Source organism: Kogia breviceps, chromosome 19 (genome assembly GCF_026419965.1).
Source record: "Kogia breviceps isolate mKogBre1 chromosome 19, mKogBre1 haplotype 1, whole genome shotgun sequence".
Lineage (NCBI taxonomy): Eukaryota > Metazoa > Chordata > Mammalia > Artiodactyla > Physeteridae > Kogia > Kogia breviceps.
Window position 1 is genome coordinate 52,509,463 of NC_081328.1, and position 27,068 is coordinate 52,536,530.

General features: G+C 60.3%; 1 protein-coding gene across 1 annotated transcript in view; it reads left to right on the forward strand.

Annotated features, from left to right (window-relative positions):
• SDK2 (sidekick cell adhesion molecule 2) overlaps positions 1 to 27,068 on the forward strand; it is a 262,181-nt gene that overhangs the window by 216,277 nt on the left and 18,836 nt on the right. The window contains exons 28-40 of the mRNA XM_059049005.2: positions 488 to 586; positions 1,609 to 1,803; positions 2,846 to 3,047; positions 4,176 to 4,279; positions 4,804 to 4,874; positions 6,755 to 6,890; positions 8,470 to 8,526; positions 9,863 to 9,964; positions 10,158 to 10,273; positions 15,222 to 15,408; positions 17,740 to 17,877; positions 20,152 to 20,313; positions 22,903 to 23,028. Of these exons, the coding sequence (XP_058904988.1) occupies positions 488 to 586; positions 1,609 to 1,803; positions 2,846 to 3,047; positions 4,176 to 4,279; positions 4,804 to 4,874; positions 6,755 to 6,890; positions 8,470 to 8,526; positions 9,863 to 9,964; positions 10,158 to 10,273; positions 15,222 to 15,408; positions 17,740 to 17,877; positions 20,152 to 20,313; positions 22,903 to 23,028 (1,695 nt within the window). The remainder of the gene's footprint in view (positions 1 to 487; positions 587 to 1,608; positions 1,804 to 2,845; positions 3,048 to 4,175; positions 4,280 to 4,803; positions 4,875 to 6,754; positions 6,891 to 8,469; positions 8,527 to 9,862; positions 9,965 to 10,157; positions 10,274 to 15,221; positions 15,409 to 17,739; positions 17,878 to 20,151; positions 20,314 to 22,902; positions 23,029 to 27,068) is intronic.

A 27,068-nucleotide genomic window follows, 5' to 3' on the forward strand; every position in this document is an offset into this window, starting at 1 on the left:
CTCCCCCCCCCCGCCCCCATCTCCTCTGGCCCATACCATTCAGTTTCCATCCATTTGCCCAAAACAGCTGCCCCTTGGCCATCGCTCCGTGCAGAGGAACAAGTCTATACCCTCAGGAGGGTGGTTCCGGGCCCCTGTAGACCCGGGAAGCGTGCCTGGGGCTGTTTGGGCAGAGGGAGCTCCAGATCCAAGGAGTCCAGAGTGAGGTCTAGAAAGAGGAGTGGTGCGTGCTTGGGGCTGGCACTTCCATTCGCCCCAAAGCTGGAGCCTCGGTGCCTTCAAGTTTCTGCCAAATAATGCATAAACCTCACTGATATAGCATCTTCACGTCCTGTGTGAGGACACGGTGCCAGGCACGGACACACACTCCTCAAAAGTTCAGCAAGCAGAGGGACCCCTTCCCCTGCCACCCGCCGTGCTGCTCTGCCGGAGCCGGGCTGCTCTAGGGGCTGAGCAGCGGCTGCAGTGTCTCCTCTGTCCCCTCCAGTCCCGGGACCACCCATGGGCATCCTGTTCCCAGAGGTGAGGACCACATCGGTGCGGCTGATCTGGCAGCCCCCCGCTGCCCCCAACGGCATCATTCTTGGTAAGCCTGTACCCTTCCCGGGCCCTGGCTGTGGGAAGAAGGAGGTATAAGGTGTAAAGGAGGCAGATTCAGTCTTGACAGGAGGGAGGCTAAGCCCAGGATTGGTGTCCACATGTCCTCAAGAATGGTTGTGAGTCTAATTTCTCCTACTAGAAATCTCAGCCTGTAAGATTATCAGCTGGCGGGCAAGGTTGGGGCTCAGGTCTCTCAGGGACCATTGGTCAGCTCTGTGCCTCCACGTGACCCAGGTCCCCAGGGACTGGCCATCTGGTGAACCTCGGCCGCCGTTCCTAAGTGTAGCCAGGTGAGGGCGCACTGGCTGGCTCCGCCCAGCCGCGCCCACAGGTGCGAGACGAGGCCTAAGGCACCCAGGAGGGATGCTACACGTCGGAAGCATCATTCCCTCGTCACGGTTCCTACTAAAACACACACGCAGACACACACACACACACACACACACACACACACACACACACACACACACACGAAGACTCACAGGCTTGAAATGAGCAGCTGTGTGAACTTGAGCAGGTCGGCTTCCCTCCAGGGCCTCAGCCCCTCACCTGTAGAATGGGGGATCGGACCCCCTGTGCCCAGTCCAGGGCTCTCAGTCCTGGCGTCCTGCAGCGCCCGCCCCCTGTGAAAGCTGCGCCTCTGGAGACAGAGTCGATGGGGCTGGGGGGAAAGCGTTAGGGCTTAGAAAGACCTGGGCTGGAATTCCAGCTTGCTCAGTTCCTGGCAGGTGCTGTGGCCTCGCTGAGCCTCAGTTGCCTCGTCGGGGGCTGGGCTGGGGGTTGCAGACGCTGCACGGAGCACCTGCTTGTGCCCCCTGCAGTCCCAGCCCCCAGGTGACAGCTGAGGACGCGGGAGCGACCCGGAGGGCTTCAAGCAGACCAACCCACACAGCCAAGGTGGCCCAAGGGCAGACACAGCAGTGGCCGAGAAAGGAATGCCCCTTGCTCGGGGCTCCGGAGCAGCTTGCCCCACCTTCCAGCACGGCCCGTCTCCTTCCTTCCCCGCAGCCTACCAGATCACACACAGGCTCAACGCCTCCACGGCCAGCGCTGCCACGGTGGAGGTGCTCGCGCCCAGCGCCCGCCAGTTCACGGCCAGCGGCCTCAAGCCAGAGTCCGTCTACCTGTTCCGCATCACGGCCCAGACCCGCAAGGGCTGGGGAGAGGCCGCCGAGGCCTTGGTGGTGACCACAGAGAAGAGAGGTGACTGCCCACTGGGACTGGGGAGGCCTGGGGGGGGCCTATGGGGGGGCACCCGCTGCCGGCCCAGGAGCTCACACCATCTCCTCTTGCACGGCTGGGGGTGGGCTAGTTGTGAGTCTCTTGCCCTGGTCCAGAATGGAAAGTGGGCTCAAATCTCTGAGGCCAAGGTCAGCAAGGGCTCCAGCAGACTTCCAGAGCTGATCTGGGAGTCCCCCTCCCCAGCCCAGGTTTTCTAAAGGGCGGGCTGGTGAGACCAGCTTGCTTCCTCTCTCCCCTCCTCCTCAAGAGGAGACCGTGTCCAGTTGGGTGGAGGAGGGGACGGCAGCCTGGAGCCCTGGCTGCCGTCGCCCTGCCTCCGTGAGCCGGCTTCTCGCCCAAAGTTGGGTTCCCCAGAGGCAGGCCTGAGCCCCAGATCCCGGTGAACGTGATTTATTAGACAGTGTTCCCAGGAAAAACCAGAAGGACAGTGGTTCTCAGCCAGGGTGCCCTTGCCTCCACCCCGGGATACTGGGCAAAGTCTGGGTGTCACAGTTGGAAAGGAAGTGCCCATGGCGTCTAGAGGGTAGAGGCCGGGGTGCTGCTACACATCCTGCAACGCAGAGGATAGGTCTCGCAATAAAGACTCATCCACCCAAGTGCCAGAGTGCTGAGACCAAGAATCCCCGCCGTGGGGCGTGGGGAAGTGAGAAGAGGCCAAGCGCTCGCAGGGGACAAAGCCGAGTCCCACCGAGGGAAATGTGGGCTCAGCCCCACCCCACTGGGGACAGCGTAGGTCCCATCTCAGCACTGTGCAGACCGGGGCACAGGAACTGGGGCGTTCACACCACCTCACCGTCAGCCCTGTGCTGGGGCTGCCCTCGGGGGGTGTAACTTCCCAGGTACCTGGGCCTCGGGACAGTCGCTGGCCAGGAGCCACGGTGCTGTCGGGACCTGTGTGCAGAAATGGGGTGGGGCGGGGGGCATCGGCCCTCCCGGGGGCCGAGAACGTGTATCCCCCATCTCCGCCGTGGCCTCACTGCTCCTCCACCTCCACCCCCTCCAGACCGCCCGCAGCCCCCCAGCAAGCCCGTGGTGCAGCAGGAGGACGTGAAGGCACGCAGCGTGCTGCTATCCTGGGAGCCCGGGAGCGACGGGCTGTCCCCCGTGCGCTACTACACCATCCAGACCCGCGAGCTGCCCAGCGGCAGGTGGGCCCTGCACTCAGCCTCTGTGAGCCACAACGCCTCCGCCTTCGTTGTGGACAGGTGAGGCCCCCGTCCGTCCGCCAGCATCTCCGCTCCGCCCCTCCCAGCCCAGACAGCGTCAGCATCGGAGGGGCTCCTGAGAACACCCGGAGCCCGCCCACCCCACCCCCCGATCGCTTCCACAGCCTGCATCCCCCGGGACCCCTCCGCATCCAGGCTCATCCCCTGCAGCTCTGTCCTAACCTCCCTCCCCACCCTCTCTGGAGCCTTGTTAGGGCTGCCTTTTATTATCTATTTATGGAGCCTAGAAGCCCCCTCCGTGAAAGGCTCTCCATCCTTCATTAGCTGGATTCCTGCAGCCAGGTGGGGTCTCCCTCTCCATCCTTAACAGGGGAGTGGAGCTTCGCTCCAAAATTCTGCCTTCAATTTAATTCCTCGTGGGGTTTTTTGGGGGGGTTTTTTGTGTGTTTTTTTTTTTTGCGGTACGCGGGCTTCTCACCGGTGTGACCCCTCCTGTTGCGGAGCAGAGGCTCCGAACGCGCAGGCCCAGCGGCTCCGCGGCACGTGGGATCTTCCCGGACCGGGGCACGAACCCGTGTCCCCTGCATCGGCAGGCGGACTCTCAACCACTGCGCCACCAGGGAAGCCCCCTAGTGGGATTTTTAACATTCCAGTTGATGAGACCGAGAGTTTTGAGCAATACTTTTCTCCTCACTCCCCCTCCCACCCTCAATAAATCAGAAAGGAAGCTGTTTGCCTGGAGAGGAAATGAGGCTTATAGAGATGAACTGCTGGTTAACTCCTGAGACCCTCAGCCCTTCCTGAATTTACTAAATGCAAAAGAGGGCTGGCAGTTCTTGGCGGAGGTGTCGGCTCTGAGGGGAAGTGACTGGAGCTCTCCTGCCTCCAGGCCCCTCTGAGATAGGGGATATGTGGACGTTTCCACTTGGGGGCCTTTGGCATCGAGCTGCGGCCAAGGTGAGGCCACAGCCGGCCTGCTCTGGGGCCCCCCAGGGCCTGGCCCGAGCTTGTTGCCTGCGTAGCAGACGGTCCTTCTGAGCCTCCGTGTTCCTGTCTGTGTGATGGGCCCACAGCCGCTGGGGCCGCCCTGGGGAGACGGGGAGCAGAGGCGGCGGGGCAGGGCCGTTAGGGGACGCTCCCTTCATCAGAGCCGATTCCCCTACACAGGCTCAAGCCCTTCACGTCCTACAAGTTCCGAGTGAAGGCGACCAATGACATGGGGGACAGCGAGTTCAGCAAGGAGTCGGAGCCCCTGACCACTCTGCAGGCCGGTCAGCGCCCTCCACTGGGGCCTCTCCCTCTCGCTCCCCTGGGCGCTTGCTGGGCGCTGGGCATTCTCTTCTAGGGGAGGAGCCTCCAGAGATGGGCGGGGCACTGGGCCGGCTGGGCCCTTGGTCTGGCTCCCCGGGCAGAGTCCCGAGGAGGTTTGGGCCAGAGGGGCCTTTGCCACGGGCTCAGCACCCACACCCAGCCTGGCGTCCTCGAGTGTTTCTTCTCTGTCCTCGAAGCTCGTGGCCGACCCCAGAAAACCTCAGTGGGAGTGGGGAGGCCTGTGGCGCTAGGTGCAGAGAGGAGGGGATGATCTGGGCCCTTGGGTTTGGGCTGGGGTCGAGGTCCCGGCCCCCCTCCCACTTTACACTGGCTCGTTGTTGTACAGAACCTGGGGCGGTGGGGGCGGGAGGAGTGGCTTAAGCGGGACCAGTGTCTGCAGAATCTGGTCCCGTGGCTCCCAGGGGGCCTGAGGAGACGCACCCCACGCCACCCCCCGAGCTCACCTGCCCACCTCTCCCCGCAGCCCCGGATGAAGCGCCTACAATTGTCTCGGTGACACCACACTCCACCACCTCCGTGCTCATCCGATGGCAGGTATGGCCGGGCAGGTGGGGAGGGGCCCGTGTCCCACGAGGACTCAGACACGGCCTGTGCTGGGACCAGAAAGGCAACAGTCTCCGCAGGGCTGGAACGCGGCACCCACATGCGAAGACACGCACACACACGTGTGTACACGTACACATACACACCCTTCACTCCACCTCCAGATAGTCAGGTCCTACCGTATACCCTTCTGTGGATGAGAACCCAGACTCGGGGAGGTGACAAGGATGCCCCAGGTCACACAGCTCCTAGGAGGCAGGGTTCGGTGCCCTTACGTCGGCAGAATCCTTGGACAGAGAAGGGCTGGGGGCTGTCAGGGCCTCCAGCGTCTCCGTGAACCCCAGCCCCGCTCTGAGTGGAGGGATTCCCGACAGAGACCCGTCACAGGTGCGCCTGCCTCACCTGCACCCAGGCCGGGCTTCCGTCCCGTCACCGTGAGCAGGAACCCACCACCCAGGTACACAGAAGCAGCCTCCCACCTCTCCTCCCGCAGCCACCTGCTCAGGTGGGCACTGCCATCCCTCCATGGCCTGAGGAAGGCCCGGGACGCGTCTCAGAGACCCAGCTGCCCATGGGTGCCTTTAGGACCCTCCCCAGCCCCCAAAGCCCAGTCCCGGGGCTCAGCGGGTCACCCACGGAGGCCCCAAAGCCCTGAACTCCTGTCTCCGTTTCTCAGGATTAGAGGGGCAGGTGCCAACCTTTGCCCACCTACAGCCCCCCTGAAGGGAAAGCCCTTGAAGAGAAAACAGGAGGGACCCCCCCGACCCCTCCCCCAGCTCAAGGCCCCACCCGAGAAGGACAGTCCCTTAAGTGAAAATGACCTAGTGCAGCGGGGAGCCGACCAAGGCTGGAGCAGATCGGGGCCATCGTGATGAAGGGGGCAGGGTGGTGCCAGCTGCAGCCAGGAATACAGTTAAGGAGCTGATAAAAGGCTGAACCATTTCAGCAGGTTTTTTGGAAGAGGCATCATAATAAAGTAGTTTCTGGGGCTTCCCCGCTGGCACAGTGGTTGGGAGTCCGCCTGCCGATGCAGGGGACACGGGTTCGAGCCCTGGTCCGGGAAGATCCCACATGCCGCAGAGCAACTAAGCCCGTGCACCACAACTACTGAGCCTGCGCTCTAGAGCCCGCGGGCCACAACTACTGAAGCCCGCGTGCCTAGAGCCCATGCTCCGCAACAAAGAGAAGCCACAGCAACGAGAAGCCCGCGCACCGCAACGAAGAGTAGCCCCCACTCACCGCAGCTAGAGAAAGCCCTCGCGCAGCAATGAAGACCCAACACAGCCAAAAGTAAATAAAGTAGTTTCCACCTTCTCCAGAAGCCTGTTCTCCAGCTCATCTGAGGACGGGAGCAGAAAGCAAAGAAGAAAACGATCAAGGCAGAGAGGAGCACTGCGCGAAGACACACCACCCTTCTTCTTGCTGGGGAGCAGGGCGAGGACCCTCCCTAATTCTCGGGAAACTCCAGGGTATCCTGGCCAGGGCAGGTGATCATGCGAGGAAGTTTCTAGACAGGGAACAACTCTTTGAGACGGTTCTGCGTCCACAGTCATGCTCAGGGCCCCCAGGATGCTGTGTGACCTTGGGCAAGTTCCTCACCGTCTCTGAGCTCACTTTCCTGTCTGTTCAGTGGGGACGGCATGGTGATTCCTGCCCTGCCCTGCCTCACAGGGAATGCTACCGGGATGGAGTAACCTCTTTGGAAATGCTTCGTAAATTAGGAATGCTCAATGCCACTTTGAGCATTAAGACACAGTCCCTGCTCTGTGGCTGCAGGACGCAGGATGGGGAGGGAGGCAGGGGTGGAGTGGAAGGGGATGCCCAGCCATGGTCCAGCCCAGCCGGCCCCACCCCCACTCCCTTCCCTGCAGCCACCGTCAGAAGACAAGATCAACGGCATCCTCCTGGGCTTCCGGATCCGGTACCGGGAGCTGCTCTACGAGGGTCTGAGGGGCTTCACGCTGCGTGGCATCAACAACCCGGCGGCCAAGTGGGCAGAGCTCACCTGTGAGTGACAGTGGAGGGAGGCGGGGGTGGGCGGGGGCGTGAAGCTCTCAGCATCCTGGAATCACACTAGCCCGAGACCCTGGCGCCCTCCCCTGGGTGTGCCTCTCATCCCGTCCCACTCAACCCCCAAGTGCATGTTTACTGAGCACCGTCTGTGCCCCAGACACTGGGGGGGCACCAGTGAACAAGACAGACAAGGTCCCTGCCCTCTCAGACAGAGCTTGCAGGCTGGAGGAGGAGCCAGGCGCTGGAGAAGCAAGCCCTGATATAGGTATCTAAGACCATTGGCATGACCTCTGTGAAGCACATATTCCAGGAGAGCCTAAAGCAGGTGTCGGAAAAGGCTTCCCTGGGGATGGCTGTGGTGCCGACACTGACGGACGATTCCAAGTCAACCAGTCCAGAGAAGGTTGTGGGGGGAGGGTGGGTGTGGATCCTGGCATGTGCAAAGGGCCTGAGGTGGGAAGGACCCAAAGCAAAGACTGGTCATATCCCAAGGGCAGCAATCTGGCCCCCTCTGGTTCCGCAGGGAGATGACCATTCTGCCCTGGGGTCCCCGGAATGCAGCCTGCCTGTGCAGCAGGAAGGAAAAAAATTCAAGAAGCCAAGTATAGAAATCCCAGAGAGTTACACACAAGCAAAGGAATGACGTGTCGTACTTTGGGGTTAGGATGGTTCCTTTGGGGTCTTGAGGGCCATGGCTGGTGATGAGGTCCAGAAGCAGTTGCCCCAGTTAGAGGCGAATCCGGTGACATAGGCAAGAGCGTGAGGTTGGTGCCAGGGCAGCCGGCTTGAGATGCAGTCGAGGGCCCGTTTGGGAGATGATGTGCTCTGAGCCCCAACACATGCGCGCACTGATTCAAGGTGGGGAGAGGGAGGCCGGTGGGAGAGGGAGGGGTCTGGAGGATTTGGTCCCTAGGTGGGTGGTGGCACCAAACCAGAGACACTGGGAGAAGAGGAACAGTTTAAGATCCTCTCCGTTTTGATTTTTCCCCGCATCCTCGTAAGCCCTCTGCACCTTGTCTTCTAGCAGGTATTAACAGACAACAAGATGATTGAACACGTAGCCGAGGAAAATTAATAGAAAAACTCAGAAATAGCTGATCCAACAGCTTGCGTTATTTATTTATTTATTTATTTTTTTGGCAGACATGTGCTGGTCGTTGTGATTTTATAGGCCTGTGTATAATACAGTCATATTTCCTGGTAGTAAAATGGTTTCTGGTTCATATGAGGAAATTAACGACACCACTCTATCATGGCAGGAGCTCAGCCTTAGACAAGGGACCAGAGCTGTCCCCCTCTGGGGATGCTGGGCTCCCAGGGGCTCCCATGCCCTGTGACCTCCAGCAGGTGCACGCCAGGACGGGATGGCACTGTCTTGGGAGCTGCCTCTTCCCCCCTCCCCCCTCCCCCCCATCCCTGGCCCCTGACTCAGGAATCTGGAGGCCCCTTCCCTCCGCATGCGTGTTCCCATCCCGCCCCCTCATCGGGGTCTGTGTGACTCGGGATGGTGTGTACTAACCTCCTCTGTCTGCTGTCTCCCTCCGGCCCCCTCCACCCCACCCCAACCCCCTAGCCTTGTACTCCGTGCGGGACCTGAGCCGGCCCAGCCTCACACAGTACGAGCTGGACAGTAAGTCCCCCTGCACGGCGGCTCCCCGACGGGCCCCGCCTTCCACGGGGAGGGGAGAGGGGCCTCCGAGGACGCCTGACCACAGCCGAGTGGTGCGCCCACCTCAGGCTGCTTGAAGAAGGGGAACGCCCTGCACTCGCGTGACTTTCCTGAAATACACAGAAAAGCAGGGGGTCGCCAGGGAAGGTCTGCTCCAGGCCACCGTCCATCAGTGCAGGACAGAAAGGGACATGGCTAAGGTCTCGTCCTCCGGGGGGGGCGGGGGACGGCGAGAGGAGGTGCGCGCGCCGTAGGAGCCTGGGGTCCCACTGGTTGGACGGGCAGGCGTCCACATTGCTGCCTCTCTGTCTCGACCCATCAGAGGCACTTGTCAGCTCAGCTCTGTCTTTGAAGCCAAGGCCCACCCTGGAGTGAGCAGAGCCTGGTCCTCAGGGACCAGGAAATGTCCCCACCTGGTGCCCCGAGCCCTAGCTCTTTCCTAACGCCCCAGAGGACATTCGGTTCTCCCCGAGGCCCGGAGCTTTGGGCCAGGGGGCCTCCTGTTAATAGCACGCGTCTGACTGAATTGTCCCTCTCCGTCCGTCCTTAACCGACAGCCCTCGCGGGTGCAGGGCCTGGGATATCGGGATGCTTAGGACTTCCACCTGGGGAGGGGGAGCTGTGGAGGGGAACGCAGAGGAGACTAGGGGGACGTGTCAGCCACCCCCCAGCAAGGACAGCAACTCCCACCCAGGGTGTCAGGGCCTGCTTTCCTGTAGGTGCTCTCCTCTCCCTGCTTCTGTCTAAGCATCTCCCCCCAAGCGCCCCCAACTGAGCAAAAACAGAGAGTTTCTTAGCCCCAGATTCGCATCCAATGAGCCTTTTCTCTTTAGGGCTGGGCCCTGCCCCCCACATTAAGAGCTGGTTGATGGAGACTTCGGGGGTGGGGGTGCGGGGGGAAGCTGGGACCTTGAAGCATCTGAAGTGACCAGTGTGTCCAGGACAGGCAGGGAAGGAGTGACCTGTGACCTGGCGCGTCCGGGACAGTTTTGGTTCACACCTGTTGTCCCGGCATAAATGTTAACCGTGCCCCTTTCGGTCTCAAAAACGCCCAAGGTGGTCACACTTGGCCAGGACGCCGCCCGGTGTCACCCTGTGTCCGGATCCCCAGGGATGAGTCAGAGCGCCCCTCTCCCCAGTGTCGGCTGCCCCACCTCTTACCTGTTCTTTCCTGAACCTGCACTCAGGGGTCCAGACTCGCAGGGCGCGTCATCACAGCGCCCTCTGCCGCCGCCCCCGTGCACTGCAGGGCCCGTGACCTCTGTGTGCCTCTCCCCTCCCCCACTCTCACCCCCAGACCTGAACAAGCACCGGCGCTACGAAATACGCATGAGTGTGTACAACACTGCGGGCGAGGGGCCCTCCAGCCCCCCACAGGAGGTCTTCGTCGGGGAGGCAGGTGAGCACCTCTGCCCTGGCAGCCCCAGCACACCTTTCCCGCCCCCCGCCCCGGAAGCCCCGCCGGAAGCTGCCCGGGAAAGCCCCGCCGGAGGAGAGACGGGAGCCGGGGGGCCACAGCCCGCCCCCAGCCCACCTCCTCCTCCTCCTCCCTGAGGTCCCCTCACGCACTCACCACCCCTCTCACCCTCCAGTGCCCACGGCAGTGCCCCGCAACGTGGCTGTCCACGGCGCCACGGCCACGCAGCTGGATGTGACGTGGGACCCACCCCCGCTGGAAAGCCAGAACGGAGACATCCAGGGCTACAAGGTACAGGCGCTCCGACAGAGAACAAGGTCCAGAGGGACACAGGGCCGGGTGGTGGCTGGGAGTGACCCAGCATTGGTGAGAAGGTCCCGGGTCTACACCTAATCCCTTGGCTGTTTGCACCCAATCCCCTGAAACACCTGCAGCGGGAGCAAAGCTCCGCCTATCCCCCCCCCCCGCCCCGCGTCCTTGGTGCTAGAAATTCAGGCCACCCCCCAGCTTGTATCATCCCTGGGCGGTACCCCACCCCCGCCCAGCCCACCAGCTCCCGTGCCAACGTGAGACCCCTCAAAGTAGTTATTTGGCCAGCCCTAGTTACCATATTGATGCAAACCGAATGGCCAATTGGCAAAGGACCACCGGCCAGGTGTTGGAAATTTCTGTTTAAAGTTATTTCTAGATTTTAGGCAACATCTTGTGTTATGACAGGATTCAATTTGTCTCCAAAATTCGCAAAGCCCTTTAGAGCTCCTTAATCCTCCTGAAAGCCCAGTAAAGCTGGTAGGTTATAATGTTTGTGCCCATTGTACAGATGTGGAAACTGAGACCCAGCTTAGTGGTTCAACGAGGTCACAAAAAAAGCAGATAGCAGAGAGTCAGATTCCAGGTCTGCTCGCCGTCACCCTGTGCAGGGTGGGGAGGAAGCGCTGAGCGCACAACCGCTGGAGGAGATGGCGTTAATAGTAATAATAATAATAATCACGTGCTGCTCGTTTGGATACTCAGCCCGTGGCCATGTCTGAGGTCAACCTCCTGTGCTGCTGTCCAGCGCCGCTCTGATTCCTGGTGGTGGTTTGTTACTCCAGAGAGTAGCCTAGTGCAGTGTGGCAAAGGTGGGGAGGGTGGGAGCCACCAGGAGCTTCCCGGCCTCCTCGGCTCAGCCCTCGTCCCGCAGGCAGAAAACTGAGTTTCCACAAAGGTAGGGGCCTTGCCTGGTCACACAGCTCGTGGAGACCCCATTTCAGACAGAATCTGGTGTAGGATTCTGGTTGTGTGTGGGGTGAAGGAGGCGGGAGAGAGGAAGAAAGGCGTCTCGCCAAGGATGCTCTGAAGATGCAGCTGGGGAACTAAATATTGCGCCACTAGCATATGCCTCCCTGGGGAAGGAGAAGGAGCCGGGCAGGGGCCTGCAACAGTTTGGCAGCCGCCAGACCGGGGAGGTGTGGAAGCCTCCAGTTAATGTATCGTCCCAGGAAATCTGTGGGTGCCCAGACACCACACATCACACAGCAGACGTCCACGTGCTCCGGGAAACATCATAACCAACCACGGACACTGACGAAGGAAACAGAATTGCCACCTCCCAGACCTGCATGAACATCCGCGTTCACTGACCTTAACGTTAACCACACATTCACACCACCAGCCAGCGGTTGCACCGGAATGAGCTGTGACGTGTGCAGGGACAGGCACGTCCATGCGTCCGGCCTTTCAGGGACGCGTGTTTATCGAGTAGTCATTTGTGCCTAGCAGTGTCCTCGGTGCTGAGATTCAAGCAGAGACAACGTGAGCTTAAACTGTAGGGGAGGAAGCCAGCGATATACAAAGCAAAGGGCACCTCCAGGTGGTGGTAAGTGAAACGGGTTAAGGAGCAGGTTTGGCATTTTAAATAAGGGTCGTTGGGAGAGCGCTTAGTGAGAAGCTGCCACGTGACCAAAGATGAAGGCGGACAGGGCGTGAATCACGTGGATCTGGGAGAAGAGTGTTCCAGAAGGAGGGGAAGACCAGCAAAGGCCCTGGGATCAGTGGGTGCTTGGCGTGTACAAAGCCCAGCAAAGAGCCCCTCGTGTCCCCGTGTGATGGGGCTTTGGCTGAATGACATGGCAGCCACGGGGACTTGGGGACAGAAGAGGGACATGGGTGACTCGGGTTTTCAACGGCTTGTGCTGGCCGCTGCGCTGCGAGTAGTCTGAAATGGGGCAAATGCAAAACATGAAGAGGCGGCAGCATCATCCAGGTGATGGTGGTTTAGACCACGCAGTAGCAGGTAAGAAGCCTTTGCTCTTGGTTCCATTTGAAGGGGGTAGAGCTGATAGAATTTGCTGATGAACTGAATGTGGAATGTGAGAGAAGGAGCAGCAACAAGGATTTCCAGGCAATTGGATGACAGAGCTTGCAGCTACGCAGGAAAAGAGGAGACGGTGGGAGGGGGCGGCTCCGAGGGAGAGCTGGTGTCTGTCTGAGACGTCTGTTGGACTTCCAAGGGGAGACACCCAAGGGAGCTGGACACGCAGGTGCGGAGTCCAAAGGAGAAGTTCCAGGATGGAGGTGTGAACAGTGGGATCCTCAGCATATAGATGGTCCTGAAAGCCCAGAGACTAGATAGAAAACACCAGAAGTCTGAAAGCTGAGCCCCTGGACCAAAACAAGAGATGCAAGTCTCAGAGCCCACATGAAGAACGTGCTTCCAGAAGGAGGGAGGAAGCAGATGTGCCATCTACTACTGAGAGCTCAAACAAGATGAAATCTAGGCAGCAATTATTCTGGAATGGGCAGACAGCTCATGAGCCTAATACGCCACCCCCCCCCGCTTGTTTTTGTAAATAAAGTTTTATTGGCATGCAGCCACACCCATTTGTTGACAGATCGCCTTTGGCTACTTTCAAGCCACAGGCAGAGTTGAATAGCTGCAACAGAGACCGTGTGGCCTGCAAAACCTAAAATATTTCTTACGTGGCCCTTTACAGAGGGAGTTTCCAGAGCCCTGGATTATTGCATTAAACAGGCCAAGTTCACAGGTGACTCTGATAAGAGTTGGGGGCAGGGAATGCCTGCTTGGAGTGGGTTCACGAGAGAATGAGGAGAGGCAGCCAGTACCGATATCCCTTTTGAGGAGTTTTGCTTTAAAGGGACGTAACAAAAATGGGGTAGAGACTGGAAAAAGACAGTCAACGGAGGCAGTTTTAAGATGGGAGGAATAACTCGTTTGTGTGCTGATAGAAATGGTTCTGGAAAGAGGAGGAATTTGGTGATTCGGGGAAGAGAGGAAGCTGTGAGAGGGGCTGGGATTTAGTGCCATCGTGTGGGGCCCGCCTCAGTAGGGAGCCGGCAGTTCAGGCCTGGTCACAGGAGGGAGGCGGAGGGTAGGGACACGGGGCAGGAGGTGGTCCAGCTGGGGCAGGGAGCTTGTGGAACTGTGTGATGGCTTCCGGAGCTCAGGGAAGGGTCCTAAGCCAGGAGTGAGGACGGGGAGGGAGGGGAAATGGGGACGGGTTGTGTGGAACCGTGATGCCGGAGACTGCAGAGAGTGGACCAGGCCAGTGTATCACGGTGGCCGGGCCACTCGAGGCTGTGCTCGTGAACTGAGAGTGTGGCTTTCCTCCAGCGACAGCCAGCGATGTGACGTGTGGGCATGAACCTGGCTTAACCGAGGCTGAAGTTCGGCCTGTTGCCTGTGGTGAAGCCCGAAGGGGCAGGGTGTTGAGAACAGGAGAAGCTGGTGATGACGATTCACTCCTGCACCTGTTCCCGTCTAAGGAAGGTGTTTATCCTTAGCCATGTTTATGGAGCAGCAGCAGGTGTGCCAGGCGTGACTCTAGGTGCTTGAGATGCAAGGGAGCCAAAGACGCGGGCCCTCCGGGGAGCGTGTTTTCTAGCAGACACCTGGCTACCCATCGGCCTGCTCGGCAACTCGGCCGTGTGCCCTTGGGGTTGGGGTCAAGGCTCAGCCCCTTGTGGTATTTGCACAAATGTCACTTAATCCTCATCCAACAAAGGTCTGCTGAATTCGGTACACACAGGTAAGCCCTGCCTGCTGAGGGTCCCCGTTTATGTACGTGTGGTGGCCCTGGGTCCTGGACCCCCCCTCCTCCCCCTTCCCAAGAACGTGACGCCAGCCACTGGCACCCCCTGTCCTGCATTATCACTTTTCTCATGCTGAAATATGTTGTATCTTTCAAATGCCTCTTCCTGACCTCACGTTCGCTTCAGCCATTCTTCTGGTTGGTCCCTTTACAGCAGAAACCCTCCAAAAAAATGTCTGCCCGCCGCCTCTGCCCCATCTCTCTTGAATCCACTCCAAGTAGGTTCACTCATTCATTCCAAACAGTGAATGAATGAATGACTTCATGTGTGACTATCTACCTGTATCAGAAGAGACTGAAAAAGAAAGAAGAAAGAAAAAGGGAGGGGTTAGAGAGAAGCAAGGATTTTATGGTACCGAGTCGTGCTAACTGCCGTTCACACCTGCCAGGTGGGGACACTTTTATTAGCTCGCTCTCACTTTTATGAGCTTTCTCCAGGCAAATTGAGAAATTGAGAAGCCAATAGCGTGCCGAAACCCCTTTGGCCAGCAGGTGGCGCCAAATGCTCTCTAATCCTCTGCGGGCCAGGGACTTGCAGCTTTCCCAACGCCCCGATTCAGAATTCTAAAATGCCTCGATTCCAAGTTCTAAAAGTAGTGAAGCCGTGTTCATTGCAGCACTATTTGCAGTAGCCAGGACATGGAAGCATCCTAAGTGTCTATCGAAAGAGGAATGGAGGGGCTTCCCTGGTGGCGCAGTTAAGCCGCTCCGAGGTGATGCCGATGGGCTGGTCCTCAAACCCGACTCTCGGCTGGGTTCGAGGTAGACTCCACCCCAGCAGTCTAGCTACCCTGCACTCAGGGTCCTGCAGAAGAGAACTGAGCTGTTTCTACGGTGGCAGTATTCTGAGGGCCGGCCGTGCCTGTGCTGTGCTAAACCCCGCAGGCGCTGCAGCGAGCAGACGCATAGGGTCTGCGCCCTCATGGGGTCTGCCGTCTAGCAGAGACTGAAGGATTAGCTGTGGAAAGGAACACTCTGGAAGGGTTTCTAAAACAGCTCTTAAATGCACCTGTACTATTTCTTGGGCGACGCACACCTCCCATCCAGGTGTGTGGATGGTACGAAAGGAGGTGCGTCTGAGACCCTGGGATCAGGCTGGGGGAAGCCGGGGGACTGTCTCCCTCACTCCAGATCCTCTGTGCCCGCAGATTTACTTCTGGGAGGCCCAGCGGCGGAACCTCACGGAGCGGGTGAAGACGCTTTTCCTGGCCGAGAACAGCGTCAAGCTCAAGAACCTGACCGGCTACACTGCCTACATGGTCAGCGTGGCAGCCTTCAACGCCGCGGGGGACGGGCCTCGGAGCGCCCCGGCCCGGGGCCAGACCCAGCAAGCAGGTGGGGGAGAGACTGGAGGGACAGACGGCGGGGAGGGCGGGGGGCACCTGGCGTCCGGGATCACGCGGGAATGGAGGCAGCTGAGCGACCTGGGCTGGGTCCCCGGGCCCCGTGGGACGCCCTCCAGAGTGGGAGAGTGCCGCCCACCCAGAGGGGCCTATAGATGTGAATGCTCAGAAGAGGGGCGCTGTCCCCAGAAAGCCTGGGAGAGGCCCCCAGATCTCGCCCTTCCCCCCCATCTTCCCCCAGTAGCCCGACTTGCCGATGGCCAGTCCATGCCCAGCCAGCTCCCTGCCTGCTCCCATCTGACTTTCTCGTATCTCCCTGGCTTTGTTCCCTCCACCAGTATTTACTGGGCATTCGCTATGGGCCCGCACTGTGCCGTATGCTGGGAAGACGACGGTGGATGAAACCAACAAGGGCCCCCTCCTAGGGAGGGAGTCGGATCGTAAACAAGCATCTAGATGACTTAACCTCAGGTGGCAGTGGGTGTGAGTGATCTAAGGACCGAGGCAGGGGTTGGACAGATGGCTTCGGATGGGTTTGCCTGCGGAGGGCTCGCTGAGTGGCTGACATCTGAGCCGAGATTCCAGTGAGGAGGAGACGCCGGCCGCGGGAAGTTCTGGAGGAAGGTTGTTCTGGGCAGAGGGGGACCAGCAGGTGCAAAGGCCTGGAGGCTGGAGGGGAGTAGAGAACAGAGAGAAGGCCAGGTGGCTTGAAGGAACGTGAGGAAGTCAGGTGGTAGAGGGTCTGGGGGCCTTGGAAGGGAGTTTAGGATTAATTCTAAGCGTGACGGGGAGCCGTTGGTGGGGATAAGCATTTGGACAACAGGATCTGTTTGTGTTCATAAAAGATCGCTCTGGCTGCTGTACCAGGGACAGGCTGACGGAGGGGAGAGGAGGGAGGCAGGGAGGCCAATTAGGAGGCTGGACGGTGGGGCGGGGCAGAGGAGGGGGTGATGCAAAGAGTCGTGCGGAGCCAGCCCTCTAGATAGTCTCCAAAGCCACTTCTCTGGCAACAGTACACTTGAGCTTTCCGGCAGCCCTGAGGACGGGCAGGGCGGGAGTTACCCGGTTTCACAATGAGCAAGGGGGCCTGGGAAGTGATGCTTCTCCCCTAAGGTCCCCCAGCTGGTCCACGGGGGAGCATATCCTGGGCTGTCTTCATGGCACCGGTCCCCTTCTTTGCCTGCCATCGGGTTTTCTCCTCGTGGATTTGAATACAGGCCTTTTGACTTGAAGCATCTTTTCCAATCTGCTGTTTCCCATTCTGTCAGGTACCTTTCTCTTAAAGACAGAGTGAGACCTCCTGGAGTCAGTCCCTAAGTACTGTCCTCTTTGGGGACAAGCTCTGGCTCCCGAGGGTCGATCGATCTGTCTGCCTGCCTGCCTGTCTGTCTGTCCTGACCGCTCTCTGTCAGTGTCATCGGCCGGATGTGAGCCCCTGGGAGCCTGGACGCTTCCGTCAGCAGGACAAAGTGTTCTGTCTCACGTCCCTCTAACAGAGAGGAGGCAGGAAGGGCCTCCAGAGCTGGCCTCCGTCCTTCAAAGACGGCTCCCTGACGCTGCCTCCCGGGGCTGGAGCGGAAGCCGGCCCGGATTAGCTCCAGCTCCGGCTCTGTGGGCGTGCAGCTCCGGACAATAATAGCCTGGTCGTCCGTCCCCCTGGAGCCAGCTCGGGATGCTGCCCGGTTGCTGTTGCCTTCCCTTCCTCTCTGTCCTCCCCCTCCGACCTCTCCCCCCCGCGATGTTTCTGGGGTCACTCCGGGATTCTTGGGCCAAGAAAGCTCTTCCCGAGAGTTGACCGTTCCTGGCTCTGGCTGCTTCGGACAGCGTGGTCTCTCTTAGCAATAATCCCTGGGGCCCCAGGGACGAGAGAAAGGCCACGTCCATGGCAGTTCTGGCAGGTTGTTTAGGGCCCACCTGATGCTCTGAGGCCCAGGCACCCCCCAACCTCCTCCACCAGGGAAGCCAGGGCATCGCCCGGCCCCGCAGTGACCCCGGGGGTAGAGTCCAGGCACGTCCTGTGCTCTTAGCCAGGGCTCAGGGCCACTTAGCAGGAGGAAGCCTGCATTCTCCAACTTTAGGGAAAAGAAAGTCCCCTTTTCTCCCAGTACTTGGACTCTGATGTTGGAAAGAATGCTAATGACCTCAGCGGGGGAGTGGAGGGGGTCCAGTGACCTCTAGTGACCCCTCCCACCCTCTCTGGCACGAAGCCCTGCTCTCTGCTGCTTCGCGGGCCCAAACGCCCCAGCTGGTTCCTTGGAACCAAACCCAGGGCTTTGAACCTCCAGGAAGGAGGAAACAAAGCCCCTCTGCTGTCTCCCCCCAGCCCCCAGCGCTCCCAGATCGGTCAAGTTCAGTGAGCTGACCACCACCTCAGTGAACGTGTCCTGGGAGACTCCGCAGTTCCCCAACGGTGTCCTGGAGGGCTACCGGCTGGTGTATGAGCCCTGCACCCCCGTAGACGGTGAGTGGTGCCCTCGCTCCCGCGGGGCTCCCCAAACCCACCCTCTGCACAGGTCTCCTCCGTGATCACCACGCAGAGCCATGAGCCCCTCCCCGCTTACAAACGGGAGACTGAGGCCCCGACAGGCCGGGGCATCGCCAAGGGGAGACGGTGGCAAGTTGGAGGCAAAATTGGAACAGTAGCCCCGGCCTCCTGAGTCCTGGGCGAGAACTTTAAAATACATTCTCCCCTTCAGTGGATGGAAGTCGGGGGGGGGGAGTGGAAGGACCCCTGGGCAAAATACAGTATCCCAAGATGGATAATAGAGATGGACCGTCCCCCGATGGCCCTGTCCTACGCGTGCCCGCCAACCTCCGGGGCTCAGCCTTCCTCCGGGTTAGTTCTTCTCTGCCTTTCGTGGGGTCAGGAACCCCTCTGAGAATCTCATAAGAGCCTTGGAACCTCTCCCCGGGAAGGTGCACAAGTCCTGGAGTCACTGCGGCCCCGCTGCCCTCTGGGAACCTCAGCTCCAGCCTGTTGCTTGGCAACTAGCCTCCTTCCCGCTTGGCCTGAGCCCTGTTGCTCAGTGCCCTCCCCGCAGCCCCAGCCCCGCCCCGTCCATCCAGCCCCCCCCGTCGGGACCCTGCCCCACTCCTGGGCCCCTCCACCGGCTGCCCCCCCTCGGCCAAGATTACTGCTGTCTGCTTAGAAAAGCAGGAAGGAGATTGCACCCCTGGTGGCCTACGTCCAGTTCCAGAGCCCAGCGAGGCCTTGGGGGTATGGCTGGCCTACCAGGTGGCACCCCGGTGGCTAGAGGTGACCGCTTCTGGGGTCACCCCTCCCCCAGAGCGAGGGGCGGAGCCCCGGGAGCCGAGGCGGCCAGCAGTTCTGGGTCAGCCGAGGGAACAATGGCCCTCAGTCTTCCCGGCCCAACCTGCGCGCCAGCAGTTCGCCGGGTCTGGAGGTCCCAGGGGGGAGCTGGGTCCCAGGAAGAGGGGTGGTCAGGTGCAGGGCGCAGGAAAGGGGCCATCTCTCCCACGGAAGGATGGAGAGGACAGAGGTCACGGGGACGGGACGCAGGGGATCGGACGGCTCTTGTTGCGGTGACTCCAGGGGATCCACACCTGGCGAGGCGTGGTCACTTTGCCTGTCTGTTCCTCAGTCCAGCAAACAGGCCCCGCGAGGAGGCAGCAACCCCTGCTTCCCTGTAGGGAAAACCGAGGCCCAGGCCAGTGAAGGATTTGCTCAGAAAAGTCGAGGGACCCGGTACCCAGGGCTGCCGTTCCGGGTCCCAGGGCACGTCACCACGTGACCCCACGGGTCCATCACTCCTTCAGGAAGCCCCTCGAGATCGCCCACTTTTCTGTCCATCAGGACTTCATTCATTCAATACACTGGGCCCCACCCCTGAGCCAGATGCTCTGTTATTTTATTTAATCTCGTAACACCTGGCCTGAGATGCCACTGATACCCTCACTCAGTAGAATAAAGCGAAGCCAGGGTAGGAGACATGCTCAGAGACCCCCTAGGCAGCTCTGGGGTCTGAGCCCAGCCTGCTGGCCACAAAGCCTGCCTCCTGGGGTCGACCGGCTGCTTGGTGCGCGTGAGAGAGGAAACCCGGTCCCGGGGAGGCCGGCGGTGAGGAGGATTTTGACTTGGGAGTCACAGCGCGCAAACTCTCACCTCCTGGAGGCCGTCCAGGCCTCCCCTCTAGCTGCTGAGGTTTGGAGCGCCGTAGCACCCTCACTTTTGCCCTGAAGAGCCTGGCGGGCTCAGCTGGTGGAGGGCTGGGTGTGGGCTCCTGGCTCTTGCTGGCCCAGGAGGAAGGAGGAACCCCAGGCGGAGCTGAGGTTGTCCTGGGCTCTAGGGGCAGCTGCACCGGTGTCCCCTCCAGCTCCGGACGGTGGTGTCTTTACAGATGCGCTTGCCGGAAGATGATCCTTGGGATTTGAATTCTATGGGATGGGATGTGGGGCACCAAAAACGGGGTGAAACGTGTTTGGCGTACAGTGGTTAAGCTAAGCAAGATGGCGAGTTGTTTTTTTCCCTCCAGATGCTAAAGGGACCCTCTGGGTTTTCAGTCAACAGGCAGGCAGGCAGGCAGGCAGTACATACATATTCTGGAGAGCAGCCTGCAGGGCTGTGTTCTGAGAATAGTCTGGAAAACACTCGGGTGCGGCCAAGGGTGCTTGTCCCAGCCTGACTGCAAAGGGGTGCAGCCCCTGGCCAGCGCCTGCCGCCCCTCCCCCATGGCCTCCCCGGGCCCTACATGCTGTGTGTCCCCCCCTCCCCCAGGAGTCAGTAAGATCGTGACAGTGGACGTGAAGGGCGGCAGCCCTCTGTGGCTGAAGGTGAAGGACCTGGCGGAGGGAGTGACCTACAGGTTCCGTATCAGAGCCAAGACCTTCACCTACGGGCCCGAGATTGAAGCCAACGTCACCACGGGCCCCGGAGAAGGTAGGGGAGCCTCGGGCGGGCGCGGGGGCTGCTGTCTCCATACACACGGTGTTCAGCCCCCCACGTCGGAAGGGGGTGCCCAGAGCGGTGCTGGAGCCTGGGGGTGCAGAGTTGAGCAAGACAGGGTCTCTGGTGGGGCACGTGGGTCCCTGGGGTTGTACGGGGTGGGCCTGGGGGGAGGAGAAGGGGGCGCGTTTAAAGGGGGAGATTCCAGAAGACTTCATGGGGGTGCGGCCTTCAGATGAATGCATGGGAGTGCAGACTGGCATCTGCAGAATTCTGAAGCTGTGGCAGAGCAGGATGGGAAGGGGTGGGTGTCCAGGTGTGAGGGAAGGCCGCCCGGGCTGTGGCGTGTTTCTCAAGGTGCCACTGATGTCAGATCCCCCAGGGTTCCTGTGATAAGTACAGATTTCTGCGTCCCAGGAAGTTCAGCATCTCTGTGCAGCCACCCTGGGAATGTGCATTTGAACGAGAGCTGAGGTAGCTCTTTGCTACCCACTGTGAGAACCCACGCTCCGGGGGTCTTCATGCTTGGGACGATGACACTGGCCAGGGCCAGGGGGCACCTGCTGGCTGCATCCTAGACAGAGGTGACAGGAGGGGCAGGGTTGGGGGCAGGGCAAGAAAGGAGCCAGGCAGTTACAGGCCAGGCCCTGTGCACTGGGCCTGGGGGGAGGGGAGGGGAGGAAAGAGTGGCTTGGTTTGGGTTTCACAGTGCCTCTTGGGGTCATTGTCAGGCTGGGGGAATTCTTCGGGGCGACTTGAGGTTGAGGCTTAGTTCCCCAGAGCCTCTGTCACCTGTGCAGCGGGTCCCAAATATAGACTCCACCTCCCAGCCACTCTGAACTCCCCCCTGGGAGGAAGTACACAGCCCACCCCAGACTCCCCCTGAAACCCCTCCTCTGCGTCTTCCCCACCCAGCAGCCAGGAGCAGACGACGCCCCAGCTCAGCCGGGGACTGGGAGAGCCTGGGAGAGCTGGGCCTGCAGAGGCTGCCTCACCTGCCTGGCGGGTTTGCCCAGGGGCGAGTTCAAGGCGGTCCCCCTTCACTTTCTCTTCCTGGGCACTTTCTATTCCCTGCCTCTTGTTCTGCAGAAAAGCTCTCTGGCCCCTGGGCTCTGTTGGAACAAAGCCTGCAGGGCTGCAGGGGGAAGGTTGCCAGGGAGCTGCCCCCTGCCCCCAGCCTCCCCCCCTCCCCCCAGCACCTCTCACCTGAACCAGCTTGGCTTCCTTGGGAGACAAAAGCAGGAAGCCAGCCGCAGGGACAAGAAGGACAGAGCAGTGGCATGGGGACAGGAGAGGGCCGCCTGGAGGACAGGGGGTTCTAACCGGAGGCTTGAAGTGACCCAGGGCAGGCGCGGGGGCATCCAGAGGGGGGCTGTACAGAGCTGGGGGGAGGGGGCTCCGAGAAAGCACTGAGCTGCGCCCACCCGACGGAGGAGGGGGCGGAGGAGGGGCCGGCAAGGGCGGATGTGCAGCTGGGCGTCCTTCTCCCTCCGGGCTGGGCAGTGCTGGAAATGCTGGAAGCTTCTAGTCCAGGAGGAGACGACAGCTCCTCTCAGCCCCGAGCGCTGTCCCGTGTGGAATGAGAACTCGGGGTCCCAAGGGCCCCTGCCCCACCCTTCACGTCTCCCTCGGGCTGTGTCCCACGCCCTGCAGCCCTCAGCCGCCTTTGCCCTGTGCTGTGGGCAGGATGTTCCTTAGGGGAGGAAGGGGGACAGGAAGGAAGGCAGTGAGGCCCTCTGAGGTCACGGGCGGTGCTGGACGCGGGCTGGCCAATGGGCCGTCATGCTCTGGTAGTGAGTCTCCGGCCTGCTGTCCGGCTGCAAGCCTTCACAGGCCCCGAGGATCTTCAGTCTGAAGCTGGGCTCTCCGCTCCTTTCCCCGCAGGCGTCCACAGGGGCCACCGGGCCAGCCAGTCACCCACCCCCTCACCCCCTGGCTCACTCCCTCGTCCCATAAGCACCTAGCAAGCGCCTACTGTGTGCCAGGCCCTGGGGGTGCAGGGCTCCAGGTGTCGTGGGGAACAGCACACAGGGGCCCTGGGGGCAGTGAGAGCGGTGCTGCAGGGCACGCCAGGGAAGAAGGGGTACAGGACCCTCAGCAGATACAGCGCGGGCTCACTCCTCACTACGGAGGCGAACGTCTGTCTCCTGCTCTGGCCCCTGGGGCCAGCACCCCGCGTGGCTGACTTAACAGGCGGCTGCCCTGATGCGCCTGTCACCCCAGGAGAGCCAGCAGCAGGGCCAGGTTCTTCTTCCTGTTGGACGCAGAGGCTCCAGGTCCTCCTGCAGCCCTGGCCTTCCTCTCTGGCCTAGCCTTAAAGCAAATGCAGCTGGGAACCTTTCTGGCATCGTCACATCCACCTCTCCTGGAGTGCAGGGGCTGTGGGTGACCTGGCAGAGAATAAGTCAGATCCAGCAGGCCTGGCCAAGGTGCGTTCCTTGGGCCTCGGCACGTGCAGGTTTCTGGAGCCCCTGGCCGAGGTTGGTTCTGATGTCCAGCACCTCCCGCTGGAGCTCAGGAAGACAGGCTGGGCGCCTGTTCTGGCTCCCATGCGTCCTCTCACCCAGTGTGTGCTGTTCGCAGGCGCCCCCGGCCCGCCTGGAGTGCCCACGATTGTGCGGTACAGCTCGGCCATTGCCGTCCACTGGTCCAGCGGAGACCCCGGCAAAGGCCCCATCACCCGCTACGTCATAGAGGCCCGACCTTCAGGTATGTCCCGCCCGGGCTGAGCCGGCTCGCCCTCGGGAACAGAGTCCCTCCACTGGGGGCACTGATGTCGTCGCGTGAGAAGGGGCTTGTACTCCCCCAGGGGAAGCTAGAGGGGGCCCTGTGACGAGTGGGAAACGGGACTCGCACCCTTAGTTAAGGAAAACCCAGGAGGCCCCGGGGAACAGCGCCTGTCACCAGGCGAGGACCGACTCATGGAGGGGTTCTCCGAGAAGCCAGAGAACAAAGATTGGGGCTCCCGTCGGCTCAGCACCCATGTCCTCCACACGACCCCACTGCCGAGTGCCACACTCGTCAGGAGGCTGGCTGTGTCCCCCGGAGGCCCGGCTGCCTCTTTGAGGCCCGTCCTGCTCTTGTGGCTGTCACTGCAGTTCCTGTAACGTCCCAGTCTCTCCTCTCAAGCCTGAAATCGAATCACAAGAACTTCCAAAGCCATCAGGAGATACGCGGTGGATAAGTCGCTGCGGGGGGCTGTTCTCCGAGCTCCTGTTTCACGGTCGCGGTGACACCTGCTTCTGCTCCCCCGGCTCCTCTTACCCGCCGGAGCTCCTGGCCAGGGCCAGCTCCCTCCGTTGCTAGGTTTCTGAGTTAATCAGAGGTGCCAGAGTCAGCGCAGGCTGGAGGATTGTTCTTGGTAGTCCGCGGATCTGTGATTAGGTAATTGAAGTTGAGAAACGAACAAAAAGACTGTACCTCGGTAGCTAATACTTCTAATGGGGTGCTGACACATCCCAGCGGCGCGGTTAATACCGCGGGGTAGCTGAGCGCTAAACATCTCAGGAGCAAATAGTTCATTCCGGCGGTTCCAGGAAGCCGCTACCACCCGGTCATTGCCTTAATCTTGAGCTCATAACTGCAGTCACAAACAGCTATTAACATCCAGCAGCTCAGATCCAACGTGTAGCCGGAAGATATACGCAGCCTTGGCTCCCTCCCCTCTCCAGATGGTCCCTCCCTGGCCCTCCAGGGCCAGCTGCTGACTTGGCTGGGAGACCTCCGCGTGCTTCTCTCAACCAGGGCCTGTGCCTGTTTTTTCCATCCAAGTTGGCCTGCCGGGGTGCCAGGCTATGGAATGTTGGCCCTAGACTTTAGCCCTGTGGATTTTCCAGCGTGCCCTGGGAGGCCCGGCAGGGGACCCGGAGTTCCAGGTTTGGGGGCCGCGACTCAGCACACACAGTTGGGGTCGAGGACTGAGCGTGAGAGGAAGGAGCCCCTGAAGGGCGGGGATTCTGGGCGGGACCCGAGAGCCGGGGATGGACGGTGGCGAGGAGAGGCTGGAGCGCGAGAGGGGTGCCGTGCTTCTCCCCCTGGCTGTACATCCTCCTCAGGACGGAATCGCTCGTGTCCTCGGCTCTGCCTGCATCGCCTGGGCTTCCTCCCGGGCAGAAGCAACTAAACATGAGAAGCCAGACACTGCAGACCAGGGAGGGATTCTTTCGGGCCAACTCCCAGGGCTGTAGGCCAGAGACACAGCATGATGTTCCCGCAGCTTCTGGCCTAGCCCCGTCGCCCCGGCTCCGCCCTTGCTCCTGTGTCAGGAGGAACAAGGAGGGTCAGACAGCAGGCCGGAGCCCCCAGCTTCTGGGAGGCAGCGGGGTCCTGGCCGAGCCCACCTGGAAACGCGGATGGTGTGGTCCGCACCATCCCGGGGGTGGGAGGAATCAGACACGTCTCAAGGCTGAAGCACCAGCGCTGCCGCTGTGACCTTGGTAGGATGAGCTCAGCTGTCTCCAGGCCTTGGTTTCCTCATCTGTAACATGGGTACAAGTGTTCCTCCTTCTCACCGTTGCTGCCAGTAAAGCCCTTGGAACCAGGAGGCTTGATAAGGAGCGCGTGTCACTGTTTGATCTTCATCATCGTTGGTGTCACCGTGCGTGTCATCAAGGGGTGAGAATGAGAGCACTCAAAGTCACAGGAGAAAGATGCATTTGCACCCCAATACTTGTATTTGGGGGCCTGCAGTACTGAAATCGGGGCCGTGATGCTACGGAAAGGCCAGGGAAGAAAGGTTTGCACTCACTGATTCAAAAACACTTCACGTATGCCTGTGCTGGGTGCTGGGCTACAAAGACAGATTAGGCACGAGCCCTGCCCTGGAGGAATTTCACAGCCTAGCAGGAGGAGAAGAGACAGTCAACAAAAAGATGCGACAGTCGTGTACGAGGCAGGCACCCAAAAACAAATCCTTAAGAGGGGAGATGAGGCCAAGGCTCGGGACCCTGGAGCCTTCTAAGGAGAGCAGAACGCAGACGGGCCTCCACGGCTGCCTTTCAAGCAGAGGGACCCAGACGGGACGGCAGGAAGGTGGCCTCCGCAGGTGCCACCACACTCCTGGTCCAACATTCAGAAGTGATGATGGAGTTACGGCTGCTCCACCGGGCTGCCTGACTTGGGTGGATCTGTAAAAAAAAATAGTGTGGGGAAGGAAAGAAACAAAATCCATCCCCCCCCGGGGAACGGCCGAGCTGGGAGCAGCCCGTGGACCAGGAAGACGGCTCTTACGCCGAGGAGCTGAGAAGCAGACGATTCCGGGCAGTGAAGCGGCAGGAGCGGAGGGCGTGCTGTGGGAGCTGGTCCGGGACAGCGGCAGCCTGCATGGCCTGCAGGATGGAAGACCCGGGCGCTCAGCCCACCAAGGCCCTTCGGAGACCTCTGGACCCCTGGTCCGCGTGAAAACGGGTCCCGTCCAGGGCCCGAGTGGCTTGACGCTTTGGTTGCTGCGTCAGCCCTGCACTCACGCAAGCAGGAGGAGGACCCGCCCTCTTTCCCAAGCCAGGCCAGCGCCATGGGCCCCACGCAGGGCATCTGGGGAGGATGCCACTGGGCCCTGGGGGGCGCTGCTGGCCTCTTCTCTGGCATGGGCAGCACGCTCATTCCTTTTTGAAGCAGGTGGAAATGAATTATGTCCCAAGAGGACAAGGCCCAGAGAGCCCCAGACAAAGGGGGGACAGGCCTAAAGGTTAAGCCAGGAGCTCAAAGGATGGGGGTATAGGGGGAGAGCGGACGGAGTCCCCTCCAGCCCTCACTGGTCCCTCATTCTCCTCAGATCTCTGCTCCCAAACGGAGCCCCATCACATCCAGGCAACTGGACCAGAACCTCACAGGCAACCCCCGTCCCTCCTACGGCGATTGTTAAAAAGTCCTATTCTTTTTGTCTGATGCCATTACTGTGGGTTGTTTTGGTTTTGGTTTTGGTTTTGTTTTTTTTTGTGGTACGCTGGCCTCTCACTGCCGTGGCCTCTCCCGTCGCGGAGCACAGGCTCCGGACTCGCAGGCGCAGCGGCCACGGCTCACGGGCCCAGCCGCTCCGCGGCACGTGGGATCCTCCCGGACCGGGGCGCGAACCCGTGTCTCCTGCATCGGCAGGTGGGCTCTCAACCACTGCGCCACCAGGGAAGCCCGGGTGTTTTGAGTAGGAGGGGGGATCAGAAGAATAGGGGCCTGGGTAAGTAAGGGAAGCTCTACCCCTATGATAACATATTAGACAGCCTCTTAAAAGCATGCACACCGGCATGTTTTACTGACAGGGATATGGATCTGTAGATTTCTTCTGCACTAAGTGCTGGAATGGTGAGGCTCCTTCTCTGGGTGATGATATTGGGTTGGGTGTTAAAGGAGTTTCTGCCTCTTATACATTTTTTCTTATTATACATTTTTTGATGTTTTACAGACATTTTAATTAAAGAGAGGGAGTTCCCTGGCAGTCCAGTGGTTAGGCCTCGGCGCTCACTGCCAGGGCCTGGATTCAATCCCTGGTCAGGGAACTAAGATCCCACAAGCTGTGCAGTGCAGCCTAGACAGATAGAGATAGATAGATAGAGAGAGAGAGAGAGAGAGAGAGAGAGAGAGAGAGAGAGAGAGAGAGAGAAAGAATAAAAAGGTCAGATACTTTTAAAAAAATGTCTCCTGAGTACCTACCAGGTACCATGCACGGGAGATGCAGCGTCGAAGGGGCAGACCCAAAAGGCCCCAGCGTCAGGGAGCACCCGTTAGGGTCGGGCAGGGCCCCTCCTCACAGGCAC